At 33.5% G+C, this 21577-nt stretch overlaps 1 protein-coding gene across 1 annotated transcript in view; it reads right to left on the bottom strand.

The window, feature by feature from the left end:
* The window catches only part of LOC145688936 (uncharacterized), a 355842-nt gene that overhangs the window by 67155 nt on the left and 267110 nt on the right, over positions 1-21577 (bottom strand). The window contains exons 16-17 of the mRNA XM_081763102.1: positions 13740-13827; positions 1925-2222 (exon numbers count right to left, since the gene is read on the bottom strand). Of these exons, the coding sequence (XP_081619228.1) occupies positions 1925-2222; positions 13740-13827 (386 nt within the window). The remainder of the gene's footprint in view (positions 1-1924; positions 2223-13739; positions 13828-21577) is intronic.

The raw sequence follows: 21577 nt of genomic DNA, 5'->3' as shown, positions 1-21577 counted from the left end.
AATTCTAATTAGAAACCTGCAAACCTCGTTTTCATAATTACGGATTTATTTACTGACGTATACACATAAATAAATGCAGATATATTTATCCTCATAAATAAGTAAAGGTAGTTCTAGAAAGTATGGTACAGACAGAGTCGTAACTTGTGGGGTCAGGGGGCAACTGCCCTCCCAGGGACGCTTCCTGCCATTCGAGAAGGGCCCGTTTTAAGACAAAATTTTCTTACTCCATATACGAGCCAAACATGAAATTATAAAAAAAGCATGAAACATGTTCACTGCATTAAATAAACAAAGCAGCACACAAAAAGGCAATAAAACATAAATGATATTTGTCAATATTGTTTCCTTAATTAATTTGTTATATATGGAACGGGACCAGGGTGTAATTAACGGACCGTAGACCTGGCTGTGTAGAGGGCCCACAGGTTGCGGGCTTCATAAAGAGTGAAAGAAAGATGGAGCCCAAGAATTAGAAATACGCGTAAGGGGCACAAATACTTTTGTAAGGGGCACAAATACGCGTATTAATGGCTCTTACGGCACTATGTACAAAGATGATATTTGGATTGTTTTATGTATGATCGTAGGCCTTCGTCTTCAACACAAAATGTTGAGTGATTTTTGAATAATTATCCAAATTATGTAATTAATACACAGAAGCTTACAGTCTAAATGTACCAAGAAAATGTAATTATACGCAACAATCTCTCTATAATTTCTACGCTGAATCACTAAGTGGGTGTAGAAACATACATATAATTCTCTTCTTTGTCCGAAATTGAAAATGTTGTTTAAAACGATAGATTGAATATTTCAGTAATACAAGGAGAACTTGTTTCTGTATAAAAGTGCAGTGACAAGTGCACAGTACTTGAAGGAGTTTCTTTTAGTTCTCTCAATTACAATGTTTTCTCAATTACAATCTAGTACCACTTCCGATTTTGGTAGAAAAATCAGAATGGAGATAAAAACTTTTTTAGGACATTAATCAATTCCAGGGCGCCACTTTTTGGTATTTTCATTTTATGAGGATTAATGTTAAAACCGGAAGCAATTCATTTATGTAACATTTCGTTGTATCTAGTAGAGAGGTCGGTGGAAATGGAATGTATTTTGGAATTCTTAATTGATTGCATAAGCATGTTTCTCACTATCTGGTACCTTAACACAATGAAAGTTAATACAACACTCTTAGTGCTTTGCCTTATATAGATCTATGTATGTAGAACTGGAAGTTATACATTCAAATCCCTTCCGGTTTTAGAAGGATGTTGAAGAAAGGAATGTGATTTCTGAAGATGAAAATGCAAGATGGTATTTCTGGAACGCTTAATCGGTTGCAGAGATTCGTGTCTCTCTACACTTATATCGTTTCTACATGGATGAACAATAAAACCGGAAATATTTGTTTCCTAACACTTCTGCTTTGAACATTGAGTCCAAAAACAAACTCCATTCTTAAATTTTGACTCTATACATTTTGAACAAATTTGGTAATTATTGAACCAGTTGTTCTCGGGTTTGTCCTCCTGATGAGCAAGGTAAATATATAAAGCGTCTTTAGAAAACCGAATTTCTTAACTACTAAAAGTTATGTGTACTACTAAATAATCAGTATTTGTTTTATTTTTATATTACATTTATTTTAGGAAATAAAATTCTGAGTACCATACGTTACAAGTTATAAATCCTACTCTACCTGCCGCGTAGTCGTAACAGTTCAAAATTTATCGACATCTTAAGTTCAAACTAGAAGTGGTAATTTCGGTTAAACTCTTGCCATATATAGTGTGTTTGCCATTGATTTTTCATTGAGAAAACAAATGAAAAATGGAAACGAAGAATGAAAGGTGGTTTTCCGAATGCTAGTGTTTTAATGTAAGTGAAAAATAGAAACTAGTTTTAGCGATTAAATACTTACTTGTGTCATATCCAATAATGACATCCGTACAGTTACACAGCTGCATCTTCCTCTCAACTCTACACTGTGCTATACATGCCGTATAGCTATAATACTCAAAAGCCCACATGCCCTCATTCTCATATGGGAATCTACATTTACGAGATTCAACAGGGAGGAACTTGATGTTTTCGTCTGTAACTCCCTCATTTATTAAATAAACTTGTGTAGATGTGCTTGGATATGTATCATACTTCAGGTGTAATAATGCGCCTAATGCTCCTTTGAGAGGTACACCATACTCTGATAACCAATAAACCTGATGAGAAAATTAACAACTATTAAATAAAATATCTTAAAGGAAAATCTCATTATGCATACAAAAGTTAGTTAGCTCTATAACGATCTAATTCATCTCATATGAGAAAATCATATCAATGTCGCACACCGGAATTTAATTATCTTACATATGTTTAAAAGGGCATAATGTAAGGTACGTTTCATCCCTTCTCCGTTCATCCCTTTTGGTATTTTTTTCTGCATCATTAGTCACTTTAGGAGAACTTTTTCCATTCAAACTTTCTGCAGGTTTGAAACTGAATGTCATACCCAGAAAATATGATAGGAAGGAAGTTTACATAAGTTTATTTTTATTTACTTATTTATTTATTTTTACTGTCGTATTACTTTGAGTTTTGGGAATATTATTTTAACTTGTAATTCCTGTATGTAGCAGTCATCCAAGACGATGAACAAGAAACAGCAAACATTACAAAGAAATAAAACAAAAACAAAATATAGAAACCTCCAGAAGAAGACAAATGCAAACAAATATATTTTGTAACATAGATACATTGAAAAACAGCCGACGTTGTGATTCCCTGTGTGTTCCTAATGAACGCTTAGTACAGTTCCCGATTTATAAAAAATTCAACTTACGCACACACATTAAGCAAGCTGAAAATCACCCAATGGCAAAACCACAAAAACTCAAGAAAGGAAAAGAAAAACAGTAAAATAAAAGGAAGTGTTAAACTCATAAAATATTAGGATTGAGATGATTTCTGGTCTATCGTCCATCACAAGTCTGTTTGTCTCTCTGCCTCTCGTCTTTCGTCTGTCCATCATTGGTCCTTCGTCTGTCGCCTGAAACGGTTAGATATTGTCTGCGGTTGTTGTTACTCGGTGGAACTTTAAAAACTTTTACTCAGAGACCAAGCGACCTTTTACATCTATTCGACTACTTCAAACAAGAGAGAAAGAAAAACCGCAATCATGGCAATTAACTTAGATGCTGCTATTCTTCGAATTCATCGTAGCAGAAGCAACAGAAGTCTTTAGGTTCATCACTTCCAATCAAAAGATTTTTTGCAAAAGTACTCCAAAATCACCGTGAGAAAGAAGGCAGAATAGTACCTAGTTAGTATTGCTCATATGTGGTGTTGCTCTCATTGGAAATTCATGGATTCTGTTAAGACGTCTTGAAAACACCTATACACACACATCAACTCTAAAATCACATTAAATTCTTAAAACACTAAAAATATTTGTTTTAATTTAAATACGCTCTACAGCAAACCAAATCATTTAACCTAATTCTACTTGCTACTCACAAAAGACAGTGAGTGGATATCACTTCCTCGCTTTGATATTGAAAGTTAATTTTTGTTTTATCGCCCCTAAAATCATACCAGAGTGAGGTAAAGCAAAACTACTTTACTTTCAATAAATACTTTGACATTTTCTTCATATCTCGGTAAACATTTAAATATAAGTTTTAAAAGCTATCAAGATAGTCAACTTCGTATTGAACTTAGGACCAAGAACTACTCAACAATAAAACACAATATTCTAGATTTTAAAATCCAATTGAGAAATACATAATTGATTGGTAGATAAGGAAGCTATTAAAGTCAAAAAGCGAAAATGTCAATAGATTTCTAGGAAAATTTATTTTACATTTCTAAATTTCATATACCCTCTATCAGGTATCAAGGAATTTACGACAGGGCATATTGTTTAAAATAGGTTATAAAACTTGGATGAACTATTATTCGATATAAATACCGGGAATAGGACGAGGAACATCAGTTTAACCGCACGGCCATGAAATATAGCATGCTCTTATCGCCTTGATAAGATTTATTAATATTACTTACAGTTAATTAGAAGGATGATTCTGTTTCAAATCGTTAATAAACAGGAAATAGAAGATTTTATTATAAAATCAACTTATGTTACTGTGTATCACTAAAAAGTATGGGCACACTTGTTTTATTTGAAATGCTGTGTTTCTGTATCTTTAATTATTGTAATGAAAGAAACTAGCGAATTTTGTTTTATGATTATTCAGAAATTCGATTTATTTCAAGAGATTGTCGATGTCCCTATTACTTTAGAAGGTGTGAGTGTTCATTAACTTTCTTCACTGATATCATTAAACGCTTACATGTCCTACTTTTAAACTCTCCGTCCTTAGTTGGCTTATATAATTCAAATACGCAATAGTTTGCACGAAATTTGCTTTCAATTGCAATACATATATGTTGATGTTGTAAATGTATCATTTCTCTTTCTTCTCCGAAAATAATAAGACAAAGCAGACAAATAAACAACATTTATATTGTTAAGAATAGTCTGGCTTACTAATCGTAATCCTTCCACACAATGCTTATCAACGTGAGTACTATAATGATACTGATGCTTCTGATCGGAATAGAGTTTAGAAATAGTGAAAATAGTTCATTAATCACTGAGAAAGGGATACAATCTGTCGTCACTGGTCCCATATTATGCAGAAGATGCATCTGTCTCGTAAATTCAACTATAGACAGTACTTCACGGTCAATAGTTGGAAACCGTGATGAACCGATTTATTTACTTTTTATTTTGTTATTTATTTATTTGCTTTCTCAAATGCATTTATCATTACGAGTCTTCGGGCAAAGTAACATATCCTCGGCTCTATTCCCAGTGGAATTTCATGTGGTTCGAATCTCAAGTTAATCTGTATTTCCACGTTTTGTGTAGCCTCGATGCTTAAATGGGGACTAAACTCCAATTCAAACAACCAATTAACTAAATTTTAAATATAAAATCGTATATACTCCAAATGGAATTCGAACATGCAGAAAAATAGAATCAGAGGCAAGGTTAAAATTTGATTATCATTCCAAAAACAGCCACACTCTCCAAGGTGCAGATGTACTTTCTTGCATTTTCCCAAACATGGCACAATCAAAATAGCATAAATATTTTAAACGTCATTTTAAGATTTTCAGTATACAAACTACAGACTATTCAGTAGCATATTCAAATTGCAAGATTTGTATTTTGTTGTAGTTAATAACAATAACGAAGAGTATATCTTTGAGTGAATAACTTACGGTAGCAAGAATTGCTGGATATGTTTCTGTTTTAATTTCAATGGACACCATGTATGGACTATTGGATAATGTTGCCAGGTTCACCTATTATCATGAATACGCCAACATTCCTTATTTCGGCTACTCAATTAGGAATGTACTTCCATTTCCAGCAGAGTTAAGTGATGAAACGTTTTGGTAGAAGTAATTAAACAAAATCTGATGATGCAAGCTTTGGAAAATCGCTATGGTTATAAAGAATGTATCTGCGATCCCTGCAAGGCGAGCGTGATTTCTACAATCACTTGGAGCCGCTAGGCTGAGAGCTGGTTTCGGCACCACGTTGTATGCCTATGCTACTGAGGCTTACCTGGGCTCAGAGGCACAACGCACACTAAACGCTCTTTTCCAGATAAAGTTTCCATACCTAAAACTCTAGAACGTATCCTCATGTTTATTCTACGACGGAGATTATTACAGTAAATAAAGGGTGCACAAATTTCGTGGAGGAAATTGTGAGCAAAAGGAAACATTCATTAATAGCAAAAGTAGTGTGTGAGGTTCAATGCGAGTACCTTTGTTTTCTAAAATAAACCTAATTTGGAAATTAGTTTCTAGGAAATTTTGATTAGTGTCGGACTGAAAACAACACTTAACCTAAAACATACATTCAGACGGGAGAGCAGAGTTATAGGCATTTGTAAAGAAACTGCAACAGATTCAGATTTATGTTAATGAATGCTTACTACTTACGGAAGTTTTTTTCTTTCCAGTTCGTCGTAATTGGTACCAACACTCACACAAACACTTCACTACTGCACAGTTTGTAGAAGTTGTTCGGTGGCACTTGTTTAGTGCATAAAGATGAATGGGAATTCCTCTAATTCATTGGACATCAAAATTGATAGATGATCAATCCTGTGCGGTGAACAATAATGAGTCGGGGTACCAGCATCATAGGCGGCTAGCAATCGTCTTTTCCCTTCTCTTCTGTGAGGGCGATGTTTTCGGCGACTTACTTCTTTTTGGAAGGACGTCGAGGGTATCTTCTAAATACTCTAAAGGATCCAAAGAATTGTAAAACAGTCTTTTTACGTATTGTATATCTTCTTCCTCATATTAAATTTGGTTTCCGATGAAGAAATTAAGCAAATAGGATGTGCTCGCACACGGAGATCTTGCGCGACTGCGTTTTAGAGGCGGAAGGCTTTATGTTACAAATCGTCCGTCCTATTTGTAGTTCGAATGGCGTCCTTCGAGCGATGAAGCGTCCATACCTCAGCAAATCGATTTCCTGGTGATAGGAAATGTCTCTTCAATTACTTTCTATCTTAGGTTTGCAGTTTTGTTGCATTTGTTCAATCTTCTGCCCTGTCTGCATGTCTGTTCCCCGGCTAATGTCGAAGGCCGATTTAATGAAGTAAGAAAAGTAATCGTTTCTATGCAATGAAAATTAATTTGGAATAGTTGCGTTTTTCTCCGATTATTTCCATTTTACTCGTTCTTATTTATTTTTGCTTTCTTTCTATAAATTACAAATTAGATGAGTTTTAAGACATTGTGAGCCAACACCACATTTCAATTGTCTCCAGCTTGGATATGACACCATATATTAAAAAACGTTTAAACATTTTTTTCGTTTAACATAACTTATATGTTGTTATGAATAAATTGGGTGGACCATTCATGTTTGCAAGGCATTGTAATTTTTAAACTAACGGGCAGAAAAGCAGGAATTTTAGGGAAATGCAACATTTACCAAATGACGTTGTTTGACATACCCTACGATATCAGCATTTACAGAGTTGTCAAGTGAATTAAAGTTATGTTTCAAATCCACATCCAAAAGGAAATCATTTAAAACCACTTTTAGTATACAGCTTTCCAAACTTAGGACGCAGCAATATCACACATATCTAGATTTTATTGTTCTTTAGAGCAGTAATAATTAAAATGAGATAAACATGGCAATTAGAATCCATGATCTTACATGTCTAATACTCTGATAATAATATGACGGATTTCGAATGGATATTAACAAAGTTACAAGCTATTAAAAATTTGATTTTTTCCAGGAACGTTATATCATGAAATTTCTAAGATAATTACGTCCTCCTATTGTGTAGATGGCTTTCAAAGAGCGTGATGGTCTCAGTGCCATTAAGGTTAATGTAATATTTCAAACCTTTCCTGAGATATCGTAAAAACACTTTAAATTTACAACACTACTTTACTTTCTGTAATTGTGGGCACAAGCTGAAGTTAGATCAATCACTCGTTGTAATATTATGTTAATGTTAATGTAATGTTTTAATTTTATAGAGTGTGATGTAATGTTTTAATGATATAGAAACAAACTAAATCAACAATTGTTTCAGAAAGTTCGCACAAATATGCATTTTAAGTAATATTACAAATTTTACCATTTGTTTTGCATCTCCCACATGGTTTGATATATACAAGTTCGGTAAACGACATTATGAAATATATGTCTATTGTTAAATAAGTCGTAATTGGATATGATAATTAACCAATTACTTACTCGAAATAAAATCGTTCTAAAATAAATTACATTTTTTTAAAATTTCATGATACTTATTTTGTACTTCTTCAAAATACGTCAGAATTATACCACCATAATATTCAACATCATAATAACTTAGATATTCATTATCCCAACCACCTTACTTGTTCATTGCTGTTGTAGAACCCCCACAAATTTATTTTTTTCATTGTTTGTGATAGTGTAATATCTTAAGTTTACAAAACTTATAACAAATGTGATATTTTATGTTTGCCTTTTAGATGTATATTTAAACTATGTAATAGCCTGGCATAGTGTAACTTGGAGAAAAGTATGATTGTACTGGGTCAGCAATACTGTAAATCTTGTGCTTTACAGAGTATGTTGAACAATATCTTTCTGCTGGTATTTGAACTGTGCAAAATTTTAAGGTTTTGAGTCCTTTACTTTATCACCTATAAGAACACATGTTCATTATAACCCAGATATACATGCGGTCATTTGAACGTGTATGCACTTTTAATATCTTTATCTACAGTATTTTACAATTTGAAAACATCGCAAGGCAACAAAATTAAATGCATTACAATTTTGAATTTGTTGAAAGTACGAAATTTGTTATTGAAAATTATACAAACATGTGTTAATATTTTATCTCCCTCGAGGCGAAAACCAAAAATACTGCTTCGTATGCGATTAGAAGTGGTTAAATTCCATCAACGTACACAAATTAAGTGGCTCTAACTGGCATCCTTCCACGAATGAAGCTGGCGATAAACACATACACAGACACATGCATTATTATTATTACTCTTACTATTATTACTATTATTATTATTATTATTATTATTATTATTATTATTATTATTATTATTATTGTTATTATTATTATTATTATTATTATTTTTCTCAAAGAAGATGCCCATTTCTCGGAATCTCTTAAGAATAGAGACTTGAAATTATGGTTTTAATATTTTTTAACCCTCGAGTAGTCGCGCCGCGGTCAAAAGCACCGCAGGGAAATTATTTTCGTTCGTGTGTCCATTCTGTTTGTTCGACAGACTTCTCCGTCTAGCTAATCTTCCCCCTCACCTTCCCGAACATTCCTGCTCAATAACTCCGTTATCCGATGTTTAGTTTAACTACTAGTGATTGTTTAGTGATTCTGCGGTGCTTTCCACCGCGCGCAACTAACCGTGTAATGGTTTTTCTCAGTGTTTCGCTCTGCACGTGACCTTTGCTTTGGAGATGTTTTAAGCTTTATAAACATAAATATTATTTTAATGGACGGAAGAGAGGTCAACAGAGTTAACAAACTGATACCAAGTATGACAGCTTAAAATACGGACTTAGGAATGGACTATTTGGATAAATCAGCCGAAATGATCTCGTGGAAGCTTTGTCTGAGGAAAATCATAACATACATATATATATAATAGCAGGAGAGGACGAAATAAGCGACGACGAAGTGTAGAACAGTGTAAATTTGAAGATAACCTAAAATAATTCAATGTAGTGCTCTATAGGTGAAGTTTCAAAATAACAGGGCCGTAAAATAATTCAATGTAAATTTGATTTGATTTCAATTTAGCGCCCTTTTCAGCATCAAGGCTATGTAAGACGTGAACCTACTGCTTAACGAGGGATCCGAACCACGTGAGGTCCCACCGGGAATCGAAGCCGGAAGTCCCACGCCAAAGGCGTGTATGCTAACCGCTTAGCTACGAGTGAGCTCTAATTCAATGTAAAATGCGCTGTGAAGATTTGTTTTAGTGTTATGTTTATATAGTATATTTTTCACTAATTTACTATTGCATTTCTAATTTTAGACGAACTACAGTTGACAAAAACAAAAGATCGTCATCAGATTTAGAATTTTCAATAAAACCAGTGCGTAGCTATCCATCTAAAGAAATATGTAACGAAAAAAAAAATTATTCCAAATGAGAAATAAAAAAAGGACATGTCTAATTGCAGGTTTGTCGAATAGTTATTACTGTAAAAATTATTATAATAATACAAATGTTATTCCCTCTTAATCAGAAAATGTACAAAATTACGTTTCTAATACAAGAAAAATGTTTAAAACGATATTTGCATCACATTATGTTCGTGCGGTCCTTTTGACCGCGCGCGACTACTCGCGTTACTTTTTCAGCGCGACTTCCCGACGGTTAAATAATTAAACACGTGTTTCGACGTTATTCGATATTTGATCTAGGAAAGAATAAAATGAATAGAAAACTGCAATTGTTATAATAAGATGTCTATTTGTAAAATTTTTGGTTCTTAAAGAAATGGAATATGATATCTAGAATCTTCATTTAAAAAATTCAATGTGGCTTTTGAAGAAGGAAAATATACAGTTTAGTTGACTTTGACTGGTTAAATTAAATCAGAATTATTCGGAATTCTTTACTTGTGATATTATGTCATTACTTATGTGTTAAGCCATGTAATTCTAATATACATGTTATTCTTTCATGCAATGGACGCGTGTTTGGAATCTGCAGATATTAGCTATAAAACCTCGTTTAGAAAAGAATGAAATTGCAATGTTTTACTTTTTCAAGTAATAAGAATTTCTGCAATTCTCTTCCTTTTTTAAATATTTGATGTAAAAAGAGAGAAAGATTGGAGAAGATTTACCAAGACTCCCATACGAGCTATTCGAAGTTCTTAAAAGACTTCGAGTTCAGTTGTGTTCGATGTAAAAGACCCAGGGAGAAGGCAAAATACTGCCCTACAAAAATGTGGAGGCATGTGTTAGTGTGACTGTACTCAACACGCCGTAGAATATTTCTTGGTTCGACGTTATTGTCTTTTTTTAATCTTGGAATACCATCATATCATAGTGACATGTTTTATATTATTTTGAATGAACTGAGAAAAGAAACGTATGTAGCATAATTGAAAACGTAAATCATATAGTTTTCGCACTTAACATCCAGCAAACGTATAACTGAAAACATATATATTAAACGTGCTTTCTGTATAATGTTGCGAATAAACACGGTTTCCGTACGAAAGAAAGAACTGTGAATCAGTATCTCATACAGATGTGTATATGTAACAAATAGCTGACATACATAAGTATACGTATATTATATAAGGAAGACTGTTGGATGTCAGACATAATGCCATGGCATGATGCAACATCTAAGCGGGAAAAGTATGTAGCATATGGATAACGTATGCTCTTTACTGATTTCCGTGTTAATTAAAAAAATACATATATTTGTACCACATACTTCTGTCTGGCTAACGGCTTTAACTCTGTGTGAATATGGCTGAACATTAAGAAAAATGTATATTAAATGGAAATTATATGATAAAGCCATAAAATAGTTCTATGAATGTGTTTAGTGTTATATTTCCGACAATCTAATAATGCTTTCTTTCGATATTTGCTTATTTACGTTTTGTTGTGAGATTTATCAGCCTTTTGTTAGAAAGAGGAGTGTGCATAGGAAAATTAGTACAAATTAGAAGTTTTATTTATTTCAGAAAATAATCAAACATGTTGTGTACTTTTTCATAAAAGGTTTACAAGGACACACACTACATCCGCTGAGATCCGTACGAGACCATGTTGTTTGCATTTGATATGTTATATAGTTAGACGAATCCCAAAGTTATACCGATAGGCCACCGATCGCGATATCGGGAGTTACAACATATTTTATAATGTAAGAGCTACCAAAAGTTAGCTGGCAAAATAGTTTGAACCGGATCGTTTGTTCGGAAATGTTATGGTAGATGCAAAATTCGGCGAAAACGTGTCCCATCATTTTCAAAGGCACACATTTTGGGAAAAAAGGGTCTGCTCCTGGGTACCCGCAACATCGTAGACGGGGTTCAACTCAAAAGTTTGAAACAGCAAGGGGGTAAAGTACTATATCGTTAGAAAGCTGTTGTGGAATGAAATAAGATGGAGGAGACTCTCTATGACAACGCTGTGTAAAATTGCGGTGGGTCGAAATGTAAACAAAACTGAATTGAAAGTCTATGGTCACCCTATAAATCGGAGTCGAGACTTGCTCCATCTTCTTTCATTCCACAACAGCTTTCAAACGATTTGCTACTTAACCACTTATTGTTTTAAGCTTTTCAACTGGATCCTGTCTGGGACTCCTGCGGGGAAACATGGGGCAAACTTTTTACCTGAAAAAATGTGCTCTTGAAATGATGGAATGCATGTTTGACAGTTTTCCATATAATGAACCGTTTCCGAAAAATGACTCTTTTCAAACTATTCTGCCATCTAATAGGCTCCGCATTACAAAATATGTTCTAACACAGCATATTCTGACCAGTGTCACGTATAACTTTTGGATTCGTCTACTTATAACATATCAAACTGAGACACAATTGTCTCGTTCGGAGCAACTTCGTGACCTTCCCTTGTTAGTTTATAAATAACAAATTACGCTTGAGTATTCAAATTGACATTTCTAAATTGTATTCCTTCCTGAATTTTATTTAATAAAATATATTTGGAATAGCAGGTGCCTTAGGGAAGCTGAATCGCAAGAACAGAAATGGAAGCTGTCATTGATTTATGTTCTGTGCAAAAGATAATCACTCAAAACTGTCAACGTTTAACATTCCAAGAACTATCTATATATTTCATCATATGAATTATATACATAACATAAAGCACTTTTCTCTCTGAAAATAGTATCCCATACTCTCTCTGCGTATTTTTCCAATATAATCAAGTTGATAAACCCATTTCTCACGACACGGTTTTATTTATTTTACTTAGTATTGCATGATATTATGACCACATTTAATATAAAATATTGCTCATTTTTTTATAAATGAAGCTATATCCCATCTTTCTGGAAAGCTCAATGGAAACGCTGTACTTATACGAAGTAACAAGATATTCGTTATTCGATTAGTCTAAAAGCCTTCTGCATACTTTCCGAAGGAAATTACCTAGATAATGTATATTTACAAAGCCCATTGTGACTATAATGAGTTACCTCAAAGTGTTGTAAAACTCAGTGGTTCCACAATTGAATTAAAACAGTAACAATTGTGCGTCACGGGGGACCACTTCAATCAGAATTTGCCACAAATATGGATGACTACATTACATGTTAATGCTATAGCCAACCTCCTTTCTTTGCTCATTATTGTAAAGAAATATCAAGAATATTACATCTGTGCTTTCACCAGTCTGTATCTACGAACGTTCCTAATCGTATTATCGCTGCAGTTGTTCAGATTCATAGCTTTTTCTCAATGGCTCTTTCTTACATTACGAAAAATAGTATATCATAAATATCTATTCTCTTCACCAATTGTGAAAATATTCAACAACTGTCAAAATACTGTAAATAATCTTAGTATATTTCCATTTCGGTTAGTATAATATTGTTTTCTTTCCACAGTGTTTATCTTATGAGATTAAAACCGATTACCAATTCATAAGCATTCTGGTAAGTTGTTAGTAATCTTCAAGAAAAATTTTAAAGCCTAATTATATGGGGTAAATAGCATAAACGCTACTCCAGAGTTCTTCAATACTAACACATACCGGTATTTTCAAAAAAATAAATAAATAAATAAATTCATCATTTACTGATTTATAAACAAACATGAATATAATAAAATATTCATTTTCCTTCATTCACATGATAAGTGTCTGTACATAGGGCATTCAGAGCACTAGAAAATCAAGTCCAATCGTCAAAGCTGTGAGAGGGAGGAATAAAGTTTCTACGGTGTGATTCCACATATGGAAAAATTATAGATTTTTTATGATGTCTCAAGTTAAATTGTCTAAGCTCTGATAGCTTCAGACAGGGATCTTAAAGATAAAATATGTCCAAAATGACCAAAGATGGGCTTCAGTTTTTATCTACACCGAACAATATTAACTTTTGTTCTTCCATATAAATATCTTGCAGAACTTATTTTAAATTAAACATCGTACCTGTAAAGGCGTTGAAAGAACACGAAGGGACATCCTTACTTCAACCACGCCGTCTTTGTAGCCATATAATGCCCTCTTTCCCGAAATTCTGAAAATCAAATGAAGTGAATGTAATAAAAATCAGTATCTTTCATTCAATAGATGTGGAATTTTAAATATAATATCATAATGTTAAATCATAAAAAACTACTGTTTGGCCTAAATATGTATTGTCTGTCTCATAAGTAAATGTACGTTTTCCGCGTGATAGTATCTTTTGCCCCTTGAAGCGATGGAAGATATGATAAGATCAGTTCGCTTAATGTAACTGACCTTAAAAACCTTTAAAGCTGTGGATCCTGGTAAACAACAAAACATATTGGGTTTCCAAAAGCAAGTTACACAACAAATAACACGAATAGTGTGACAAGACGGGAGAGCAGAGAAACTGTTATACTGTTATACGGCAAGACGACAAAAACAAAATCATAAGCTGAATGTTTAAAGTGTATAGCAAAGAAACAAGCACCTGACTGTGTGGGGTAGTGGGTAACGTTCTATCCTACCAACCAGTTGATCCATGTTCGAATCTTCGTCAAATGCTTTTTATGTTTCCGTAGAAGGAACAGCCATTACTTGTAATATTTACTTCTTTTTTCACTTCTCGTCAAAGGAACAGCCATTACCTTTAGTATATTTTTCTTTTCGTCGAAGGAACAGCCATTACTTATAGTATTACATTTTTATATATGGTGTCATTCTGTTAGATTTTTTTCTTATTCGTGTCTAAGGTAATAATATAAGGCTGTAAGTATGATAATACCAAGGTAGATCAAAAGTAATGGTGTTTTAGGTTTCTTTCCATTAATAAAATATAAAAGTAAGCATATATCCTAAACTAAATATACAAGTAATTGAAATGAAAGTAGCAAGTTGGTGCAATATAACCTGAGGGCAGAAGAGCAAGCCACTAGGCAGAAGAGTAAACCAATATAACCTGAGGCGCTTCCAAGTGTCTGTCTTATCTCTGTCTTAACTTGAACTGAACACACCTTTTATAGAAATATAATGTTATCATTGAAATGCTGGTCTATGTGAAAACATAAAGAGGAGAGAAAAGTAGTAAGGTTAGTATATTTGGTTTTTATTATTAGATGTTTCAGTATGTTGAAAAGAAAAGAAATCATGTACACTATTAAATGAGAATATGGTAAATAAACTAGTGTTCATATCAAGTGGAATGAAAGTATGTATTTTTGAAGGTTATATTCTATTTGGGAATACGCACCTAACAATGAAAACAATGTAACATTTATGCAATCAACCCTATCAAGAGATTAATTTCTGATGAGAGTTCATTTAGTTAGGGATCCCAAGTTAAGTTGTAGAACCATGTCTCATATAGTCTTGGTGCTTAAAGGGAAGTTACACTCCCAATGAACCAACTGATCAGTCCTAGAAATATCAGTTTCAGGAAAGATAATTGGTTTGTGAACTGTGGAAGGGTTGGATCAATTTCTATTAATCTACAAGAAAAGGTTGGATCAATTTCCACATAACCCAAAGTAGATTAAAGTCAGAAATCTGCGTATAAAAATTGATTGCTCGCTGAACTATTGCAACCCATAATAAAACTTGATTTCTACCTTCCTAAAATCGTGCTTCTAAGTTCATTGGAGCAAATCCTGGGGGAATGAGGGGGATATGGTTCCTCCAATCTTGGAACTGAAGTGGACCGTCCCCCCAATAAATCGATTTGAAGTGTGTTTTTTGGGTAAAAAAATGATGATTTTTGTCCGATTTCCACAAAAGAATGTGAGATGTAATTGATATCCCCTACAATAAGCCTCAAATCTGCCTGCCTCCCAATGTTGAATACAAGTCTGCTCCCTTTATCCTCCACAGCATTGTTTTTCAAGTTCATAAATATTTTGAACATCGCTTTAAAAATATGTGAACGGTTTTTTCCGCTACCCCCATTCAATGTTGAAGAGAGATTTGCGCCGCTGGCTAGGTTCCTAATACGGCTTCAAAAGACCTTTAATTTTTTTAAAGAAATCGAAAATAGAATACACAATTCGTTTAAAAATATAGTCTGGAGCAAATCTCTAAAGATCTCAAATGCTCATTCTTCGAACGAGAAGAATAAGGTTATGGAAATATTATTTACGAAATATTAAAACCTCTTCCCCAATAGAATGGCATCTCAAGCGAATTAAAATGAAAAAGTTCGAAGTGAATCCAACTGCTAAATATGTTCTAGATTTACTTTAAAAAGCTAAAATGCTTACTGACTTTAGTCAGTTTATGAATACAAAAGGGAAAATTAAGATATTGTAGCAGTTGTCTTGCTTTTTTTGCTGGAGCTGGAATTTCTTAAAGCGATGCACCACGTGGTCAGATTTGTAAGAAGGAGTTTAAATGTCGATTTTCATCTTCCTATGATAAGTGATTCGTCAGAAACTTTCTTTCTTTATATTTTAATACTCCTTTCCTCGCTTAGAACATGTATTGTATGAAAGTAACGCGACACAATCCCGGCGAGAGTTAACTAACAAGGAGAAAGCAGACTTTGGTAAATAAGCTTCGGGGTCATCTTTTTCCAACTCGACGTATGTATGAGATGAAGCGTAACGTTATCAAGTGATATCGTAGCAGAATTAGAAGATCTACGACTCATGTGCAAAGGATAGTGGGTTCGATTCCTGCATTCTTTGTGTTTTACTTCAAGCAATAAATTTTACCTACGAGTAAAATATTAACTTATCACATGTTTCTAAAGTTTCCAGTAGACGTCAGTTAATGATTTTCTTCGAAGTACTAAATGTATTCAAATATTTATTTCAAACGGTTCATTCGGTTTCACATGATGATCAGATAGACAATCACGATGTCACTTTTACAAATTGACCTTGTATTTAGAGCTTGTCCCCTATTGACCCCAAAAGCGGATTGTTAAGGACAACGGAAGATGGGCTCACATATTTGAAAATAAGGTGTTTATGTTCATCTCTTTCTCTTATAAATGCGTTAACCCTGCAATAGGCGCGCGGATTTTTGTGACATGGATAGTCGCGCGGTCTACCACTGTAGCCAATTTTTTTTATTTTATTATATTGGCAAGTTTGTTAATATTTTTATCTTTCTTGTAGAGAAATGTATTTATGAACTGTTTTAAGGGCCTTATACCCAATTTGAGAAATATATATATTTTGAAAGCTACGTATATACAAAGAAGATCAACGCCATTCATTTTTCAAAAGTAATACACGAATAGGACTGTAAAAGTTATTTGTGTTAAGCAATAAATGCACCAGTCTGGTGCATTTCGAACTTTTCTTTTTCGTAAACATATATGTCGGAATTCTTTAAAAAAAAAATACGCATTATTTTACCAAAAGTTTACAAACGAAGGTTACAGATAAACGTATTATCGACAAAATATATACCTTTTTATCGAAATATTTTTTATTATTTCTTGCTATCAAAAGTTTGATAACGATTTTACATAATGATACTTATGCTATTTACTCTCATATATTTTTCTTTTTCTGTTTTCAAGATCCTCGAAGCATGTCCTGAACACAAGTGACTGAGTTGTCAATGCGCACTTTCCTTCAAGCATTGACCACCCATCGAAAGCATCAAAATGCCAAGAAGGGCACGTATTTCAGTCTCGTCTGTAAGTTTGGCATAACGGTCACGTATAAATCTCTTTCTAACTCTGTCAATGTAAATGTTGCTACAATCAACTATAAGTATGAAAATGTTTGCATCTAAAAGCAATTCTAGAAATTCAAGTTACGACAACGCAGACCTGGCCTCACCTTTAGGTCCAGGAAAACGAAGCAAAATATTATGAGCACGAGTACAAATATTATGAGTAGTAGTTTTTTTTTTTCATCTGAAATTGTCTTTTGCTACATAATAATTTACTTCAGAATTGTATTTATTGTCACTATCATCAAAAGGTATCAGTAATTCCAGCCATCCGGAATTCTCAGTAACATCTTCTGAATTTTTACTATTACTGTGTTGAAAAATGCAGTTCTTCCGTCCCAAAATACTCTTCACCTTAACTATTGCAATCTAGAAAACATTCCTCATCAGAATTGGTATTTTGCAAACTCATTGACCATCTGATCAACACTCAAACTATGATGAAAAAACTTTGACGTTTTGGAACCTTCGTGACAGCAATAGTCGCGCGGGCTACAGATGTATCCCATGAAACTTTCAAGCAGAATAACAATGAGGTCGTTTCGATTTTACGTTCAATCACACACTAAACATGTAGAATGATAGTTAATAGAAAGGTACACAGACAACCTTTGTGTTAGCATCTCAAATTACATTGCGGCAAGGAAAACAAAACCGCTGGGCTACAATAGTAGCCCGCGCGCGTTTTGCAGTGTTAATCAATTATAGAACCCGACTGGACCAAATGCTAAATGCAGTATATTAGAAATATAATTTCAAGTGCTTCATTCGGTTTGCTATGATGACAAGACACAACCTCGATGTCATCATTCTTAAATATTGAGCAAAAATCACACAAGTTACCCTTATTCTTCACTTAATACCGACAGTTTTAAACACGGCCGGACACGTGCACACTCGTTTTAAATAAGGCTTATATATATCAAGTTTCATCTCACGAACGTTAGATATTCTAATTTTGGAATAATTTTTTAACTCCCTGTTACGATAAGCAATTTAATGAAATTGGCGTAACAACAACACAGTCCTAGGTAGATGTTAACTATGTTAATAAAATTAATTTCAAACATTTCAGCCACTTTTTATTATGATAGACAACGTATTTTTCATTTATATACTATGTAGATATAGATTAGTAGTATTGTTACTGTCTTCTTATTTATTTAATTAAGTTATTAATATATATAAAAATGAGGTGTTATGTTTAATATTTAACAATACCTATCATTCTTCATGTTATAAACAGTGAAGTAGCAAATTGTTTTTTAATATTTATATTACATTGAACATAAATGCTAAAACATTGTTCAGTTTCAGTTTTCAAGGGGCCTTCTTTCCTGTCTTTCTATTATTTTATCAACAGCAGACTTTTTCACGTGTAGTCTTTAACATTTTTCCCATATACTTTTCTCAACGTTTAATGCCTTTACTGTAAAGGAGACGGATAATTAAAAAAAGTAAATTCTAGTTAAATTCTAATTGACCCTTAACAGGAATCGAACGCGAGACAACAAGAACCAAAAACGCACTCACTAACCACTAGACTAGCTAAAAACAGGGGTAGTATCTTATCAATTCTCCGAGCTTATGACGACGTGTTGTTGTCTCCAGGTTTGTTCCGGTCATACCGGGTTACGAGTGAGACTGCTTCCAGGTCACGAATTCTTAACCAATTTCATCACTGCTTCTCAATACTAGTATAATAATAGGGTCTGTTCCAACCCCAACGGGTAAGAACTGACTGTGATAAGATACTTTTAAAGAAACGGAGTTCGAGCCTCGACGGGGGAGCATGTATTTCGGATCCCACTTTAATCTGTAAGTCCATGTCTCACAAAGCCTTGCCGCTGAATGGGATGCTAAAATCAAATCAACTGCTACAACTAATAACATATATTCTAGAAAGAACTCTGCAGACCATTTTCTTCATAATAAACTTTATTCGTATCAAACAGAAAAACACATCTATAATAACAAGTTCTGTAAAACCTTCCGAACTATTCAAAACTTTAAAAATATATGTAGGAACTTCTACCAAAGATAAGTTCTAGCAAGCGAAGTAGGCTATTTCTGGTATTATTAAATTTTATCAGTTGCTACATTTGCTAATGAAATGTTCAGGTTGCATGTTGTCCCTGAAATATATGTAAAGGAAAAATTATCTTTTGACCAAAAATCCGGCGTTAGATACGTTAATTTATATAACAAACCGAGCTGATTTAGTGAGCTACTTCCTGTATTTATCGATAGTTTAGTTAGTTTGTAACGACAATATTATAACCATGAGACGTCAAACTTGTGTTGCGTACTTCAAGGTTTAAAATTCTTAACATATTTCAAATTCTATCCTGAGTCAAGTTCGTGGTTTATATTTCAAGGTGAAGTTTCCTTATCTATTCAAGAAACTTGTATTTCAGCATATAAGAGCAAATATTTTTTGCTAATTTTAAGCACCCTGCATTTCATTGCAGTTTATTTTATTATAAGCCATTGCTTAATTCTATTATATAATTGTTCATAATATTTGTCATATTATCTTCGACATTTTCAAGTATAAATGTATCATTTTTCATTTCTTTATATAACGAAGTGCAATGTCATCGTGACATTTTGCTCTATGCACTGTTTCGTTAAGAACTAAAGGTGAGTATTTTATATTTAAACGAAAAATAAAATTAGTTATATTTAGTTCCAGAAATAAAGACGATGATAAATGTACTGACCACACACAAAAAAACTGAATACATCTCCTTGACTATAGCTAATTATGGACTACAATTGAAGAGGATTCAATTTATTGTTGAGCTGTAAGTTTATTCATATTCTTTATTACTTCATCTTGTTCGCTTGACAATAAATAAATACATAAATACTTGCAGAATATCAAATCGCACCATAAACTATAACCATATGTTTATTTTTACTAGAGTTCTACCTGATCAATGAAAAATAAAAATAAAAAAGTTGTAGGACGAGGATAACGCGGGAAGCGGAAATGAAATATTCTGCACGAATTCAATGAGCTACGGATCAAAATACAGGATACCTCTATTCTATAAATATATGGCGACAACCGTAAGCTTCACGCGGTGAAAGAACGTTTTGTTTCCTTTTTGTTAAGTTTTACGATATTTCTACAGTGTTCTGTATGAACTGCAAAGAAAGAGACCATGCAGTTATCGATTAGGTTAGGTTTTGACCTTTCAAACCTTTAAAACATTTAATTAAATCGCCAGGTGCTAGGAAGGAATGTGTACCGATTTCGTTCTCATGGTAAGAGGTAAACAATACTATCCCGCGGAAAACATGCATTTAATTATGAGACACACAATACATTCGTAACAGTTACCAGAAAGATTTTTTTTAAATACATGATTCCTGGCATTAGATGTTTCAGGAAAGTCAAGCTAACAATTATTTACTAATAATCATTCACAATTTTAGTCTTCATTATAATAATCCTGATACGTCGGTGGATTAGAAATTTCATGCCCTGATTAGGACGAAAATAATTATATTACGTTTGTATACCTAACTGCGTAACTATATCGCGACGTAAAATTTCATTTCTTTATTTTCCCGTGCAGCGTGTATAAGGCGCTGAGTCAGTGGAGATGACGTAAATTTTAGACATGGAGAAACCGAACATCAAGCTGTCATTAAGTACCTGTATAAAAAGATTAAAAGCCAGACGAAATTCATCCGAACATGGTAGAGACACTAGGAAACTCAAAGACCTCGTTACAAAATGAATATCTGATTTTAAGCCTGCAAGCGTGTGATTTTAAGGGCAGAGTTAAAGATGCCCCCATAGTATGAGTTCAGCGTAGAGAACTTCAGAACATGTCAATAAAATTTCTGACCTAATTTTGATTTAACCCTAAAACCAAGATCCGAGAGACAGTTGAGACTGTATTTCCTATGAGCGAGAACAAACATGATCGTAAACGATTTAGTGTTTTCTCCGGTGTCTGCAAGATCGGTACTCAAGATGCTTTCAGTGAACAAAAACGCAATCGACTCGCCCTTCACCGTGATTGTTTGGAATTGCTTGAAAGTGACCGCAGAAGTGTATTACCAAATTTGTGACTATGAAGGAGACATAGGTACACTATCATAAACCGGAATCAAAACAACAA

The sequence above is a fragment of the Thermobia domestica genome, chromosome 7 (genome assembly GCF_964235325.1).
Source record: "Thermobia domestica chromosome 7, izTheDome1.hap1.1, whole genome shotgun sequence".
Lineage (NCBI taxonomy): Eukaryota > Metazoa > Arthropoda > Insecta > Zygentoma > Lepismatidae > Thermobia > Thermobia domestica.
This window is presented reverse-complemented; position numbering and strand designations above follow the sequence as displayed.